Genomic DNA, 15,736 nt, shown 5'->3' with positions numbered 1-15,736 from the left:
TAAGGGAATAAAGAAAATCAAGCCTTCATCATTCCCATGGCTGACCTACCTAGTTCACTCTCCGATTTTCTTTATTTCGAACAGAACTTTGCTTATGCCACTTTACAGTATGTATGACAATGCATAAAAAAAACATCTAAACATTTTACTAGAACCCCGATTTTACGAAAAACATTCTCAGGAACTGTCGAAATATCGGAAATTTTGACACCAAAACATAAATAATCAGGAAAAATTACAAGGAAAGCTTATAAAATGTTACATTTTAACGCAGAGCGTATATTTTGTGTGAGCTTTAATAATCTGCAATTTATATTATTACAAGAACAAAAAAGGATATTCCACTCAAAAACTGCGGCGGCGATGACAGAGAGAGAGAGAGAGAGAGAGAGAGAGAGAGAGAGAGAGAGAGAGAGAGTTTTTCCTCAAATTATTAACCACTATGGAATTTCCAAGATTTCAAGTAAAATCCCAGACCAATTTCACCTCTCTAGATATGGACAGCTGTCAAATGCTATTAAAGAGCCATATGTAAGCAATGTAATCCTGAAACCAACTACATATATACATAAATGGCATTAAAACTATGCAAAAATTATTACTGATATTTTCTCCCATTTGATCCACTAAACTACTCAAATTTACTTCACAGGGTTTCACAACTACTGAGTTTTCAAATGTACAACCCTGTTATAACATTCTCCAAGGGACCAACGTAAAAAAATGTTATAAGCAGGAAAATGTTATAAGCAGGAAATCATCTTCACTTTGTAAAAATTACGCGTGGATTGATTAAATTAAAAAGTATAGGTAAAACAACACAAAATACAGGAGTAATACACTAAGTACAGCAGTAGAGTGGAAAATTGGTTAGTTTTATTTATAGATAATACCTAATAATATGCTAAAGGTTAACCACAAACAAAAGCCGTGAATATATCCATAGAACAGTTAACCATCTCAAGGTTTTAAACCTTTGAAACAAAAACCAGCACCATAGACTACAGTAGCACTGTTTCCGACCATGTATCAGTGCACAAAATGCGCATCATAAGTATAACGGAACAAGTCATAGGCTAACAAGCGCGAACAGGACGCCATATTGATAGTCGATCCGGTGCAAGTTGTGGAGTGCGTGTGTACCACGTCTATGGTGAACTAATCAAATGTAAACATCTGATGTTTGTAAATGCGTGCTATATTTTCTAGCTATGGTTTCGCTCTAAATTATGACTTTGAAGGAAGGGATACTGCAAATTGTGGCAGTTTTCAAAGCAAATTTGAACGTTATAGGCGGGAATGTAGAAATTTTAATATTGTTACAGGCGGGAAATTAAAGCATTGTGATAAATGGAGAAATGACGGGACCATGAAATTATGGTGTTATAGGCGGGAAAATGTTAAAAACGGGAATGTTATAACCGGGTTGTACTGTAAATCATAAATTGGTATCATTGACAGTTATATTTTGTTTGTCCAATTGACCCAAACTATCACGTAGAAGACCAAAATGAACTTAAATTTATGCTAATGTTGTGTACATTAACATAAAAATCAGGAACACAAAAGTACTTCTCAAAGTTTTCTGCAATTATTTGAGCCCAACACGATTACTTAACGACTCGACCTGACTGAAAAAAAAAGGGGGGGGGGGGGGGGGTTGTTTGCCTGTAAAGTCGGTTTACGGACGATAATTTTACGCAATAACGTCATAAGAAAAAAATTGATGAAAAAATTGCATACTTTTTTAACTTTTCCAAATATTATTTACGGTTTTTCGCAAAATTTAATTTAAATAATTTGTTTAAATATAATCATAAACAATTAGTTAAAAAGCCACACCTTAAAATTTTTTGATATTATAGAAGACTTCCTCAAAAGGTGGTTGGCCGGTTCTCGCACGCTGGGCTCGGGCGGAACGTGACAAATTTTGCGTGCGTGCAGCCGGCGTTCATCGATTTATAAGACATTATCAAGTGCTCGCTGAACCAGGCTCGACTCGAAGCAGGTGTCGTGACGGAACTGGGCTCCGAGATGAGACGGACATACCTTCTCCCGTGACGGTGATGTTGGGCATGACGGAGGAGTCGTGGTTGGTGACGAGCAGGCAGGGGGAGTTGAGGCGCTTGGCCTGGTGCACCAGCATGTAGCAGCGGCTGTTGTCCACGTCGTTGGCCACCACGACCCCCGCTGCGGGAACACAGCACGTCACCACGGGGACATTCGTTAATCAATAGCACACCACATTTGATCTCGGAAACATTTTTACATCTCGAGGAAAAAAATGAAAAAAGAATATTTTGTTGCAAGCTAACAGAAAAGAATGGTAGACACGTTGCGCCAAAACTGAATTTTATGTTTCTGTTTCTCACAAGATCTACTGTCATCTACTTGTTTATTTGTGATTGTGTCATAAAATGTGACAAATATCATATCAGGTTCCAAAACAAAGAGAGAAACTCTCCTGATAGTAATTGTAAGCTCAAGTTGTACACCATGCCGATATAGATTATGTAGTGGTGCACCGATATGGCTTTACCGATTACCGATTCGATTACCGATTATGAGAGCAATAATCTGCAGATACCGATTCAGTTACCGATTATAATGAAATAATTTTTTTAAGTGTAATAATGCACACAAAATTTTTTATTCCCATGTGAATTTAATTACAAGAGTAGGTAAAATTGAGAATACAGTTATAATAACAGTATAAAAATATATTAAATACACTATTATATCATTGCAAAGAGTAAATTAAATTAACTTCTATTTATATTTGTTATTGTAAACAACTTGAACTACAGTCAAATAATTGTAATTTACAATGGGTAAGTTTTTGTTGCGGAAAACTAGCATTATTATCGACTATCACATAAAGTTGCATCGAGAAATTACCGTTTAACAATGTAAACATGTTGCTATAATTTGTTCACTTGAGTTTATATAAAAATGTTTCCGCACTTCACTTTTTTTCTCCCTCGTCGCCATCTCACTTTAATTATATAAAAATGACTCAAAACCAATTCTAGCACATGTGATTTTATTAATGTTGACTGAATATATAAAATTATAAATACTTTTTCACTTTTCACGTCACATACAAATAACACAACAACGGATTATGTTACCAAAGACGCCCACAATGAGTTTGTAAAACGCAGTGATAAACTCTGAAAGGTATCGGGACCACGATTTTGAACCGCTACTACGACTCGAAAAGATCGATTCTCATAGAATACACTGCAATTGCTTGTGGTATTTTGATTGCGTGTCATCTATTTTACGTCTCTGGCTATAGGTAATGTACAAGGCCACTAAACAAAAGACAGAACAAAAGACGAAACGTAAATAAACGTGTAGGAAAAATGTATTTTTTATTGTTAGAGGCAATGAGATTAATTAAACTTAACGAAATATCTGTAATCTTGATATGTCGGAGTTAGATGAATTTTGTAATATATACAAATATTACCGTATTTCGTCCTAAAATATGTAACAAAATATTACACGGTAAAAACCTACTTAATTACGCCGGGACGTAGATAATCGGCAAAGTAATCGTTAAGATAATCGCCGATTACGATTAATCGGTAAGTACCCATAATCGCCGATTACGATTCATCAGTATCCGCATCGGTGCACCACTAAGATTATGCAAGAACTAATTTGCAGTGTCGAAGGATTTATGAAAATAAGCGAATGTGCAGAAACAAGTTGGTGAAAGTGAGCACCTGGCACGGCTTCCTCTGCGTGCAGCATCTCTATCAGCTGCACCGTCTTGGAGCCGGGCGCGGCACACATGTCCAGCACCTTCAGACAGCACGGGATCAGCACGGAACATAGCATGTGCACACATATGTGAAATCATCATTACAGACCTGCCAACATTCAACTTACTGTGCAAGAAATAATTCAGGGAGTCTACAAACATCTAGTGAACTGAAACAATTTCAGGACTTTTTCAGATCCTTATCAAAAAACATTTTTTTCTTTTTGGTAAATGGATGATTTTCAAAACTAGATATAAAACCAAAATAAAACACAAGCTAATGTTACATGAAATTTTCTACAGTTTGTAGGAACATTCTGATTTTTAAATTAGAGAGTTAAAACATTTTTCATAGATAATGTGCACATGGGACTATAAAGTGAAGTGAAGCATCAAATTAAGTTTCGTGACTTCCAGCTGTTTATATATTATTTAGGAACTGTTTCTTGACTAGTCTCGTTTCTTACTTCTTCATTAACTACAGCTAACCTGTGTGCTTAACGAGGGGTTCTTAGTAAATGTGTGCAAAAAGAATGAATAATAACTACAAACAAACTACGTTTATTTGTAACTTGGTTGGTTTATTTGATATAAATTACAAGTGCCAAAATTATGTTCTCTTTTCAGATGTGAAACTGGGTTTCAAAGTACTTGTCCTGTGACTCACAGTGTTACCTATACAATTAAAAGAGAGCAATATAAAAATGTACATAATATTCTAACTAACCACCACCATTTCAATGAACATGTTGCATAGCTGCCAACCCTGAGAAATCCAAAATCTTGAGGATTTTAAATTTGTGAATTTAACTAGAGCTGGGCCGATCACCTATTTTGCCGATCATGCCGATGCCGATCATCTGCTGCCGATCCTGCCGATCTTCTGAGCCGATTAGAGCCTTTCAAGTACCTCTGATTACAAGTTGCTTTTGACGGATCACTATAAACGGTAAAATATTCCCAGACAAAACTACTTTTCATTGACATGATTACTTAAAAATCACGACATCATAAATTTCACGGACTAGCGATTATACAGGTAAGCCCGGAAGGTCTTGTCAAGCTTCTCAGACACCAGCGTGCAGCTGGGTTAAGGCCAAGGTCATGTGACGTAACATCTCTCGAGGCTTACTGCACCTTGGCAGCACATGGATAAAAATAGTAAACTCCCCATTATTCGTGTTCATTGGGACCCGCCGATGCGCGGATAATTGAAATTCTATAAAATAAATAAATAAACCCGGATAATCGGTTAACGGTAAGGGCCGCCTTCGAATTGTTGTCTCGGCTTAAAAAAATACGGCACTGCCTAGCCAATAGTTCACGGTCATTTACAACAGCCGAAGAGAGAAAGATAAGATCGTGCTGACCTTGTACACATAAATTTTGGGTAGCTCCCCACCCCCCTCCACCCCTTCGACCAGCCGAATGCCAGACAGACACGTCACTCGCCAGGCGCCTGCCGTGCGTTGGCGGGCGGAAAGTAACTCAGCAGCACGTGAAACAACATTCAAACAAACGGGAGACGGGAAGCAGAAGTCAGGACATCCCCCTCAAGTTTAAAGAGTGACAAATGTGACAGCTGAAAGAGAGGGGGGGCGGGCCACACAAAGGGTCGGTACAAACAGCGTTGCAGAGTTGGGCGGCTCACGCGATGGCTTGTAGTGTTTGCCGGCCGCCGGCCCGCGTGACGTTAATTTTAAGCGCTGACAACTTTAGCTTCTCTTTTTTTCTGCACTTTTAAATCGTCCCGGATTATCCGATTCCCGTATTAGCGCGTCACGGATTAACGAGGACCTACTGTGGGAAACAAAACTCTTCATCAACCAGGTTTTTATACAAAAGAAAGTTAAGCTCTATTTCCCGCTAAACAGGATAAGAATATTAATTTCGCTAAACAAAACTTTCAATGGGCCATATTTAGCGATAAAAAACTAAATAGATGAATTCCCGAAGAGTAGTTGTTTACTAACCACGAGACTACTAGCGCCATTAATCCGTACGAATTCCGTCGCGCGACGCGCGTCACTTTAATCTCTGGCGTCACATAACCAACCTAAACAACAGTCGCCATTCGCCATTCCGGTAATATTAACCGTAAATGGTAAACAAATACATAATTTTAGGTTCGTAAATGATAAATAACTTTGCAAATAGTATAATGGAAAATTATTTTACCGAAAGTACCGTAAATATACGTGAAAATTGATACTTAGGTATGTAACTGTTCAATGTTTATAAAACTTACGGTATTTGTTTACTTTATTGGTATATTTTTTTCGTGTGTGGTTAGTTTTAAATTATTAAATCATACTATTTTTGATGAATAATGAAATTTTCTTCCCGAAAAGTACCGTAAACAAACATGGAAAGTTGTTAGGTATAGGTAATTATTCAATGTTATAAGTTTGCAGTAGGAGACCAATGATCGGCTAAAATAATCGGCTACGTTTTGCCGATCATTATGATCGGCAAAATTAACAAAATCGGCCGATTATTACGATCGGGGATCGGCATCGGCCCAGCTCTAAATTTAACTGTGGTTTCGTGAAAATGCTTAAATATATCAAACCACATACAAGATTATAGGCACTAATTTGTATAAATGCATATTTCACGTCAATCACTTAAAACTGTTTCCAAAAATCAATAAGAACAAATGCAAACAACTTACCTACATTAGAAGATCATAAATGTAAACCTTCACAGTTCACACGTAGGTCTACACAAAATGATGTTATTTTAACTAGATTACATTTGTAGTATGTTAGAGGAAACCTCCATATGTACAAAAAATAATGTAACTTTAAACTAATTTTGATTATAAAATTGTAAATTGAGGTTGGCTTAGTATTTCAGCACATGTATGGGCCTAAAAATTAAATGCAGATAATTTTCACTTCTTCAATGACATGCATGTTGAAGATTTAGCCTTCTTTAAAAAATTTGCATCAAAATTCTGTTCATAACAAAGTCCTCTCTGTGATGATTTCAGTTTGACCAGTTTTTCTAGAGTTGCATCACACATTGATGCTCTGAATTGCTGCAGCTATTTCAGCAGCTAAATCTATTAGGTGGCAAGGGCATCCAATAACAATTAAGTTTGGCATTTCTTGCTTCAGGTCACTAGCTACGTCACTTTTGTTACCAATCATCACTGGTGCGTTACCTGCACTTAGAGCTAGACAGTTAGAAAGAGGGATGCCATTTTCTTTCAAATCTCTAAGAAGAAGGTTTCCAATATTTAAACCAGTCGAATCACACTCTAAAACTGGGACAGACGACAGATTACTCACCATTGCAGAAGTCTCTTTGTTGTAGAAAGTAACCACGATAGGATACAGCTTTGCATCACCCTGATTGCTTCCATCCGTCGCCACTGAAAAAACTTCACTTTTCAAGATCTCAACATTAGTTGCATGAGTTTCCTCTTCCATTTCTGCAATTATAGCTGATGTTTTCGTTCTTGCGCAGCTGTATTTTTTTGCAATTACGCTGTCCGGGAACATTTTCCTGAACGAGTCCGCGTGATCAGCACAAGTTATTGGCAAATTGTGTTCCACGATAAAAGACATAACCAAACATTCTGCACGAATTATACGATTCTCAGACGTATCAGAAACAAAATTCAGCTTCTTATTTGAATCAATGCACTTTGCGCTATGAACAATTTTTTTTTGTTTGGCAGTGTTTAAACACGTCGTTTCTGGCAGCATGAGCGAGTGAAAAATCACAACGGCACGCAACACAATACGCATAATTTTCACCTTTACGAAACAATATGATGTGCGGAAACTCTTCTGCATATAACTTGTTAAAAAGTTGTTTTGTAGTGTTTCTTCACACCGCACTGCTGCGACATCATAAACATATAATATATACGCTAATCCACTACATAACCAACAACTCATCCAGAAACAACAACGGCCGCCATTAACGATCAAAAGCAACTGGTCGAAAAAAGCAACAGGTCAAAGTTATTCGATCTTGAATCTAAGTCGCAAGCTATATATCTTCGACCAATCTAATACGATACGATTGTATCGATACAGTTACAACCTATTGACACGAAAACGCACACGGTACAAAAAAAAAAAAAACGAAAAATCGTGAGGAAGGGATGTTCCATCGTGAGGGCGTGACATATATCTACAAATAGTGAGCCTCATGCCATAATCGTGAGAGTTGGCAGCTATGATGTTGCTAAATAAATAAATCTAACTTTCTGGAACATTTAATACCCCAAAAAGGTTCAGACAGTGAAGACATTTTCTTAGTTTTACCTAACTGTTTATAAAAAAAATACCCACACTTAAGCCTGGGTGATGAATTTCTGAACATGCATGTATGTACATGTACATATAATGATAAATGCTTACTTAGCATAGGATCTAAAACCAAATGTGAAGAGCACTTGAATGTGTTTTATTTTACTACCGTCACTTACTAATAACTAGGGACAATATTATATGTTGCACTCTGATACAACTGAAATAACACTGCAAAGCCATGTCAATACAACACCTAACACTGAAATACAAGTTACTACACCATTTAGCACCAAAATGTAACTAAAACATGAAATCAATCAGCCATTTGACCAAACTTGACTCAAATGGCAAAACTATAACTTTTACTATGTTACGTTCATTGAATGTAATTTATTTAGCGCAAATTTTGTACCAATTGTACGAACTAAATGGTTTGAAAAAAAATTAATATTAAGTTGTTATTTTCATCTCATTAGATCATAACCATAAGTAATAGTTTTAACATTTATAATTTTTCCAACACACATAATTTGCCAATTTTTTTTCTTTAAATAGCTCTGCTGTAAACAGGCTTATTACTAATGATTTTATTGTATAAGTGGATCAGGTAAAATAGATATTAAGAAATATTTTGTTTAGTATTTATTCTATAATACAACATTTATATGAATAAAGACAATGTATAAAAAAACAATAACACCGATATCCCCTGTTTTCAAAATGAAACTGAACTAAAAATAAAATGGTGTCAACTAGGTAAACTGGGTAAACTAGGCACTGACCTTGTGGTGGGGCCTCACGTCCAACACTATGGGTGGAATCATGCTCACAACCTCCTGCCGGCTGATGCCCCCGCAGTTGGTCTCCGTGATCAGGAAGTTGTGGAGGCGGGAGTAGGACTCGGAGCGCCGGATGTCCTTGCGGCTGAGCGTCAGCTGCCACGCCAGGTTGTCCGGGTACCTGCACGCACGCACACGCACACTTGCAGGCTGCCTGCCCGGAGACACAGCCCCGTGTTGGGGCCAACCAGCATTTTCCACATCACCGCACAGTGCAACACAAAGAGAAGAACAAGGCTGAAAAAGAAAACAGTACTGAAAAGACATTACCTTTACGGTACTTTAGGTGGCGGATGGTAATAACAGATACTGAATTAGATGACAACCAAAACAAGCTGCATTACTACTCTTTAAAAACTTTGGCAGTCACTTCTAAGTTTTTTTTTCTACCAAACGCAGTTGCAGTCACCACCATGAACCCCAGTGTCGATATGATGGAAATTATTTTTTTTTGGAAAGACATCTTTTGGACTTGAAAATAAGTCCGTGAAAATTATGTAATGATTGAAACTAAGTACATATTTGTGTGGTTACTTTAATTTAAAACATACCTATATGAATCAGGTGCTTATTTATTTTAAAAATTTTTTAATAATTTTAAAAATAATATGTACTTTATTAAAATGTCATTACTTTACCAAAATATCAGACCAGAGAAACAGGATATCAGCAGAAAATATAAAACACAAACTATAACTTGATGAGTAGGGACGAGATTACACGGTGAATTAACCGAACTGCCAAAGCACAGCAGGTGAAGGAACGGGACGAAGGCAGCGAGTGTCAGAGCCCACCAGGGAATGCAGACGGGCAGCTGCACCGCGGCTAGCGGCCCGCCGGCGGCCGGGTTCAGCAGCTCCGAGAACAGCTGGCCCCTCACGATGGCCAGCAGCATGCTCGCCTCGGCCTTGGAGCCCGTGATGCGGAACGCCGTCGGCAAGTTCTCCTGCAGCGCCGCGAGGAACGCGTCCCACTCGCCCTCCGGGACGATGTTCTGCATCTGGGGAGCACACCACCCGCTGAGCCTGTCCCAGGACTTCAGGGACAAACCTTCTTCGTGTTCACTGTTCATGTTGACAAACATATTGTCGCCTGAGAATAGGAGCGTTCTATGTCCGTTCAAGTCGGAACTGAGATATAAGCATTTGAAAGTTCAAATAACTATGAATAGCATGACATAGAACAAAATAATATCGGTCTTGAATTAAGAACAAACATTTTTATGTGCGTAGACGTGTGTGGATATAGTAGAAATGAATACTAATATTAATTTCGTGTCCATAGCATAAAAAACCTAAAAAGTGGACATGGAACACTCCAATACTCAGGCGGTGATATGCGGACTGCATCGAGATGGTTTTAACCGAGGATTGCCACATAAACTACACGATGGCATCAGCCCGCACCGTTGCGACCTACCGCCATCGTGCCGACGGAAACGAAGGCTGTTTATTTGTTTCTCGCTGCAGGGATGCCACTCTCACGGTTTAAGGACGCTAACCCTTGCAGTGTTCCATCATGGTGCCAACTGTAAAAAAGCTGGGGCACGGGTGATTTTTAAACTGCGTCCATATCTTGGCCCGATACAAGTGCCACAAAGTCAATTCATAACACAGTTCAATATACAAGAGTTCACGTAAGTACCAAACATTTACCATAAAAAAAAAAAACTAAAAAAATTTATTGAAATTGATCTAGTTTATCTAAAATACGCTGATTATTAGATATTTACTAAGAATGCTAAAATCTTTTGGCAGATAACTGCCACATGAGCTAAGAGGACAGACAGTCTAAGAACTTACATTTAAAAAATGTTTGGGAGGGCAGAATAACTGAATCATTTGTATTTAGATATACATAATTACAACATAAAATATTTAAAAACTGGTATTTTTCGTGCACTATCCAACTTGCGATGTATTAGAAATTAAATGACTCAGAATAAATTAATTTATTTACCATCTAAGTTAGATCAAAATTATTTTGAATAGTGGAATTAATATATGTGGTGGCAATATGAGGTGTTGTCTGGAAAGGTTTTGGTTTGGTTTGTTTGAACAAAAAAAAAATTGGTGGTGCCAAGATGATTTCGTGCCCCGGGTGGAAACTAGTGTACTTACGTTCCTGTAAAGTCAAACACAGGACTTTGCAGAATGTTGTGAATAGTGTTAATGATGCTGGTACATATTACAAGGTTTATAAAGAAGACTGAGGTTACCGTGCAACCAATGTTACTTGTATCTTTTTTATCTTGTCAAAAATAAATACTTTTCAGACTGGTGCAAGACATTCCTGTCTCAAATCACTACAACTGTCACTTCCACAACTTACAGAATTTCAAGAAACATCTCTAACGTACAGAACGTGTACTACCCTAAATTGTATGAATTATTACAAGAAAAAAATTATTAAGTAAATTAAAAAACTATCCTTTTGCATTATGCTCCAAGTGGTGGAAACAAGAATTTTTTCTTTTGAGGGATGGGAAATAGGTATTTAAAATAAGTACATTACCACAGACACTAACACGTGGATTCTCACAGTTGAAATTGCAACACCCAAAACAACATTCTGCCTTCACCGATATTTAGTCAATTTTTTCCTCAACTACTTCATGGGGAGGGGATGTGTATCCCTCCACCTTGCACTCACGTATGATAGTCCATACAAGTATTCATGACAATACATGTACGTGTGAGTGTACATATCACTTCAAAGCTGTACAAACAACTCCTTACCTTGTAGTATTTGCTGAAGTCAGGATTTTCTCTTACAATATCACTGTACGGCTGTCGCCTCGGAGCATCTTCATTCCATTTATTCTGCACAAAAAAAAATAATAACATGCGGTTTTATAAGCCAGACATAGTTGCTGCCTACCTAATTTTTCTAATTGACACCACATTAAAGTTCTTGAATTCAGGTCTTGAATATTTTTATAATTTAATGGTAACCTATATATTTAAACACCTACTAGACCAGAGAGAGAAAAAGAGGTTCTCAAGTTACCAAATATGTACTCAATCAGAACTTTAAATGCTAGGTATTATTTTTATGTCAACACACAGAAATAGTATTATTATTAAAATAATAAATATCATCTATTAATAAGATATAGGTTTAAGACATTGCAATTATATATGTGTATGGAAGTAAAAGAATAAGCATTTTTTAACTGTCATATTACAGACAATATTGTATGGTAAATTGCAATAAAACCAAAATAATACCGAAAAGCATGCCAATGCAACATATCACTCCAAAAGGCAAGTTAATACACAATTTAGCACCAAAATGTAACTCAAAACACAAAATTTTAAATCCCTTATTACAGTAAATTCAATGAATGTAATTTATTTAACAAGAAATTTGACCTAAATTCAAAAAAAAAAAAAAATCAATTTTAAGCATTGTTTGATCTTGCATAGCTTCTTAACAACACAATGTTACATTAAAGATGACTAATTTTTCAAACAAACAATTATTTGAACCTATATTTATAATTTTTTTTTTCAATTTAATTAGTGTTTTATTTTGTATAACTAGGTACATAACTAATTTATAATTTTTCAATTGTGGATATTTTTGAATGTTTTGTTCCCTATTATTATTATTAATATTATTTATCACCTTAATTGTGTAATTGTAATTTAGTTTTTTTTTTGTATTTGTAACTGTGTGGTTTAGTTAGTATTTTCAATATTGTATATGTTTGTATCTAGCTTTATGTATTTGTCCTTATCTGTTGCTATCACTCCTCATACGCAGTAGTCTTGCCTGCTTTAGGCAGACGAGGGAAGAAGTCCATACATTTTCAGTGATATCCTTGTATTTGTCCTTATGAGTCCTGCCCACTACCAAAGTCTTACTATGTGCATGTTACAAAATTAAATAAATAAAAATAAATAAAATAGAAAAGTGACCAATCACACATTCCCTTCTGGCCCCATTGTGACAAGCAAGTAGCAAGCATGTAGCACCATCACAGGCCAGTGTGACGTCACATCCAATCAGCTTTCAGAATTGGAACCAGCACATAGCATCGTCACATTAGAGGACCGTCTAATTGTACCAGATCCTTTACAATGTACCACAGAATATTCCGACAAAATTTAAAAAATTGATTAATTAAATTCATTTAGGAATTTTTTAAATGTTTTTGCAGAAAATTGTAATATATAATAGTTACCAAAAATTGAAAAGTATTTTCAAAATCACATACAGATCCTCTACCCACATCCGGAACCCCGCATCTGTCTAAGAGGCCCACAAAGCTTAACAAATTTATGTGCAACATTTCATTATAATCTGAAGGAAAAAATGTGAATGGTGATAAAAGTACGCTAATGATTAAAAAAGGCAACTGCACCAAACGAGTCATAATATTAAACTCTGTAATATGTGAGTTGTAAAAAATATTAGTTTTAAAAACTAGTACTGATTCCCAAATTTAACTTAAAAAACACATAGTACGTTGAAAAATTTTGGTAAATATGTATTGTACGGATTAGCGCCAAAAAAAATAGTACAAATATGAAATAACTTTAATTATATGCTATCTTACGTCCTCTTTTCAGAACCGCCTGCGGAGATAAAAAATTCCAATTACTTTTGGAGATATGGAATTTTTTAATATTCATTTTTTGGCGATTTTTAAAAAAAAAATTAAAAATCCGAAAATACCTTTATTCTGTGCTCTTTAACTTCCTCTTTTCAGTAAACCCGGCGGAGATCAGAAATTCCAAATACTTTAGGAGATATGGAATTTTTTAATTTTCATGCTGTGCACTGATGCGTCCCTCAGCGGGAAGCCTACGATTCACACGTCCTTCTGGACATACCCGAATACTCACGTTGGCAAGCCTTCTTTTCTTAAAATTAGCAAGAAGTAATTAAAAATACTTTAAAACATTGTGGATGGTTGGTTATATTAGGTAAGTATAGCTACATTAAAAAAACTGTAAAATCATTTTATGGTTGCTTGGCCAATAACTTTTTAATATGTAGCTATCCAGCGCTAGGAAACCGTTTACATGATTTCACAGTATTTTTAATGTAGCTATCCTAACCAAATCAACCATCCACAATGTTTTCAAGTATTTATAATGTAGCTAACATAACCTAATTGACCATTAGTTTTCATGAGTTGCATATTTATTTACAATAAACAAAAAAAAAACCGGAGATGCACGATCGGGCGTTTGCCTCTCGTCTGTTGAAAGAAGGCTTGCCAACGTGAGTATTCGGGTATGTCCAGAAGGATGAGTGAATCGTAGGCTTCCCGCGTTCCCATTGTTGCTTGTTTACAAGTATGATTTTTTTTTTTTCCGCGACGTAGTTGAACGACTACATCACGTAGAAAGAAAATTACGTGAGTTCCTACTGTTCATCCTTTTTCCCGGTTTGTTAGGTCAGGTCAGCTACATTATAAATACTTTAAAACTAAACAACCAAAAAAATTAATTTTTATTATTTTTAATGTCCGTTCAGTTTCAAAGTATTTATACTGTAGCTGACCTGACCTAATCTACCTTTGTCCCGTTTTGTTAGGTCAGGTCAGTTGCATTATAAATACTTAAAACTATACAAGTAAAATTAATTGATATTATTTTTAATTTCCGTTTATTTTGAAGTATTTATCATGTAACTAACCTTACCTAATGGAAAATTTCTGTTATTTATGCATTCACGCACACACGGCAAAATATAAAATGGCCTCTGTTGAATGATTACATAGGGCTTGTATTGCAAAATAAGAACGGCGATATCTCCAAAAGTAATTGGAATTTTTAATCTCCGCAGGTGGTTTTGAAAAGAGGACGTAAAAGAGCATTTAATGAAAGTTATTTCATATTTGTACGATTTTTTTTGGCGCTAATCCGTACAATACATATTTACCAAAATTTTAATTAAAAACCCAGTATTTAAATTGATAATTCCCGCACTTCAACAACTTAAACCTCCCGAGCATGTGTTGAGGGTGCAGGGGTTGTTAATACAATAAGAACGATTTGGTTGCAGTAACTTGATACTACTTTCCAAAACATAATCACTTTTAGGTAGCAGCAGGAGTGTAGAAGCTGCATAATTTACGGTAGTAGTGAACAAAGCAATACACAAATTACTAACCTCTCTAGCACGCCTCTTCTGAGCAAAATTCATTTTATCGTTATTTTTAGCACGGGAGCTTTTACCCATTGATGTGAAAAGACTTCTGATAAAACGAAAAGAAGACGAAAATCGATCAATTGTTTAAATTAAACAAATATGTTTTATAAACAATAACTTCAAAGCAACCAAACACGCACGACGCAAAGTCATAGAAAAGGGATATCCAACAGCAAAACCAATTATTAACTTGAAAGCGAGTTACAGCGCTCCTAGTGGATGTGTAGTAAAACAGTAACGAAGTAAGGCTGGGTTTACAATTAAAAAAATTAAGCGAGTGCATAGCAAGCCATGCACACGACCTGTGCACACGACCTGTGCGAACTACAAAATCGGTTCATAATTGAATTCTTACCGTTAATTTCAGCCAATGAAATTTCGCGAACTATGCGACATCTATTAGCAGTGTTAGTAAATAAACATATTAACTTTCAAAATAACGGTAATACTATTATTATCTCGACATTTTCTTACCACAATATGGTTAATAAATATAAACATATTTATAGTCCCGCCAAATAAGCACCCTGCTCTTCTCTCATTGGCTGTTGTACCATGCGTACGCGACCGAAATAAAATATATTCATTTCACACCTATGCGCACGACCACGCTCCCATGCACACGACCAACTTTCTACTATTGTGAATCGTTAGGTTAGGAAACATGGCGTTCATATCCTATGCAC

General features: G+C 36.2%; 1 protein-coding gene across 1 annotated transcript in view; it reads right to left on the bottom strand.

The window, feature by feature from the left end:
* Positions 1-15,216, bottom strand: part of LOC134528542 (tRNA (cytosine(34)-C(5))-methyltransferase) — a 44,487-nt gene extending 29,271 nt beyond the window's left edge. Inside the window, exons 1-6 of the mRNA XM_063362262.1 lie at positions 15,012-15,216; positions 11,621-11,704; positions 9,677-9,882; positions 8,826-9,003; positions 3,735-3,813; positions 2,050-2,190 (exon numbers count right to left, since the gene is read on the bottom strand). Coding sequence (XP_063218332.1) covers positions 2,050-2,190; positions 3,735-3,813; positions 8,826-9,003; positions 9,677-9,882; positions 11,621-11,704; positions 15,012-15,080 — 757 coding nt within the window. The 5' untranslated portion in view covers positions 15,081-15,216. The remainder of the gene's footprint in view (positions 1-2,049; positions 2,191-3,734; positions 3,814-8,825; positions 9,004-9,676; positions 9,883-11,620; positions 11,705-15,011) is intronic.
* Positions 15,217-15,736: the final 520 nt, after the last annotated feature.

Source organism: Bacillus rossius, chromosome 1 (assembly GCF_032445375.1).
Source record: "Bacillus rossius redtenbacheri isolate Brsri chromosome 1, Brsri_v3, whole genome shotgun sequence".
In the NCBI taxonomy this organism is placed as follows: Eukaryota; Metazoa; Arthropoda; class Insecta; order Phasmatodea; family Bacillidae; genus Bacillus; species Bacillus rossius.
This window is presented reverse-complemented; position numbering and strand designations above follow the sequence as displayed.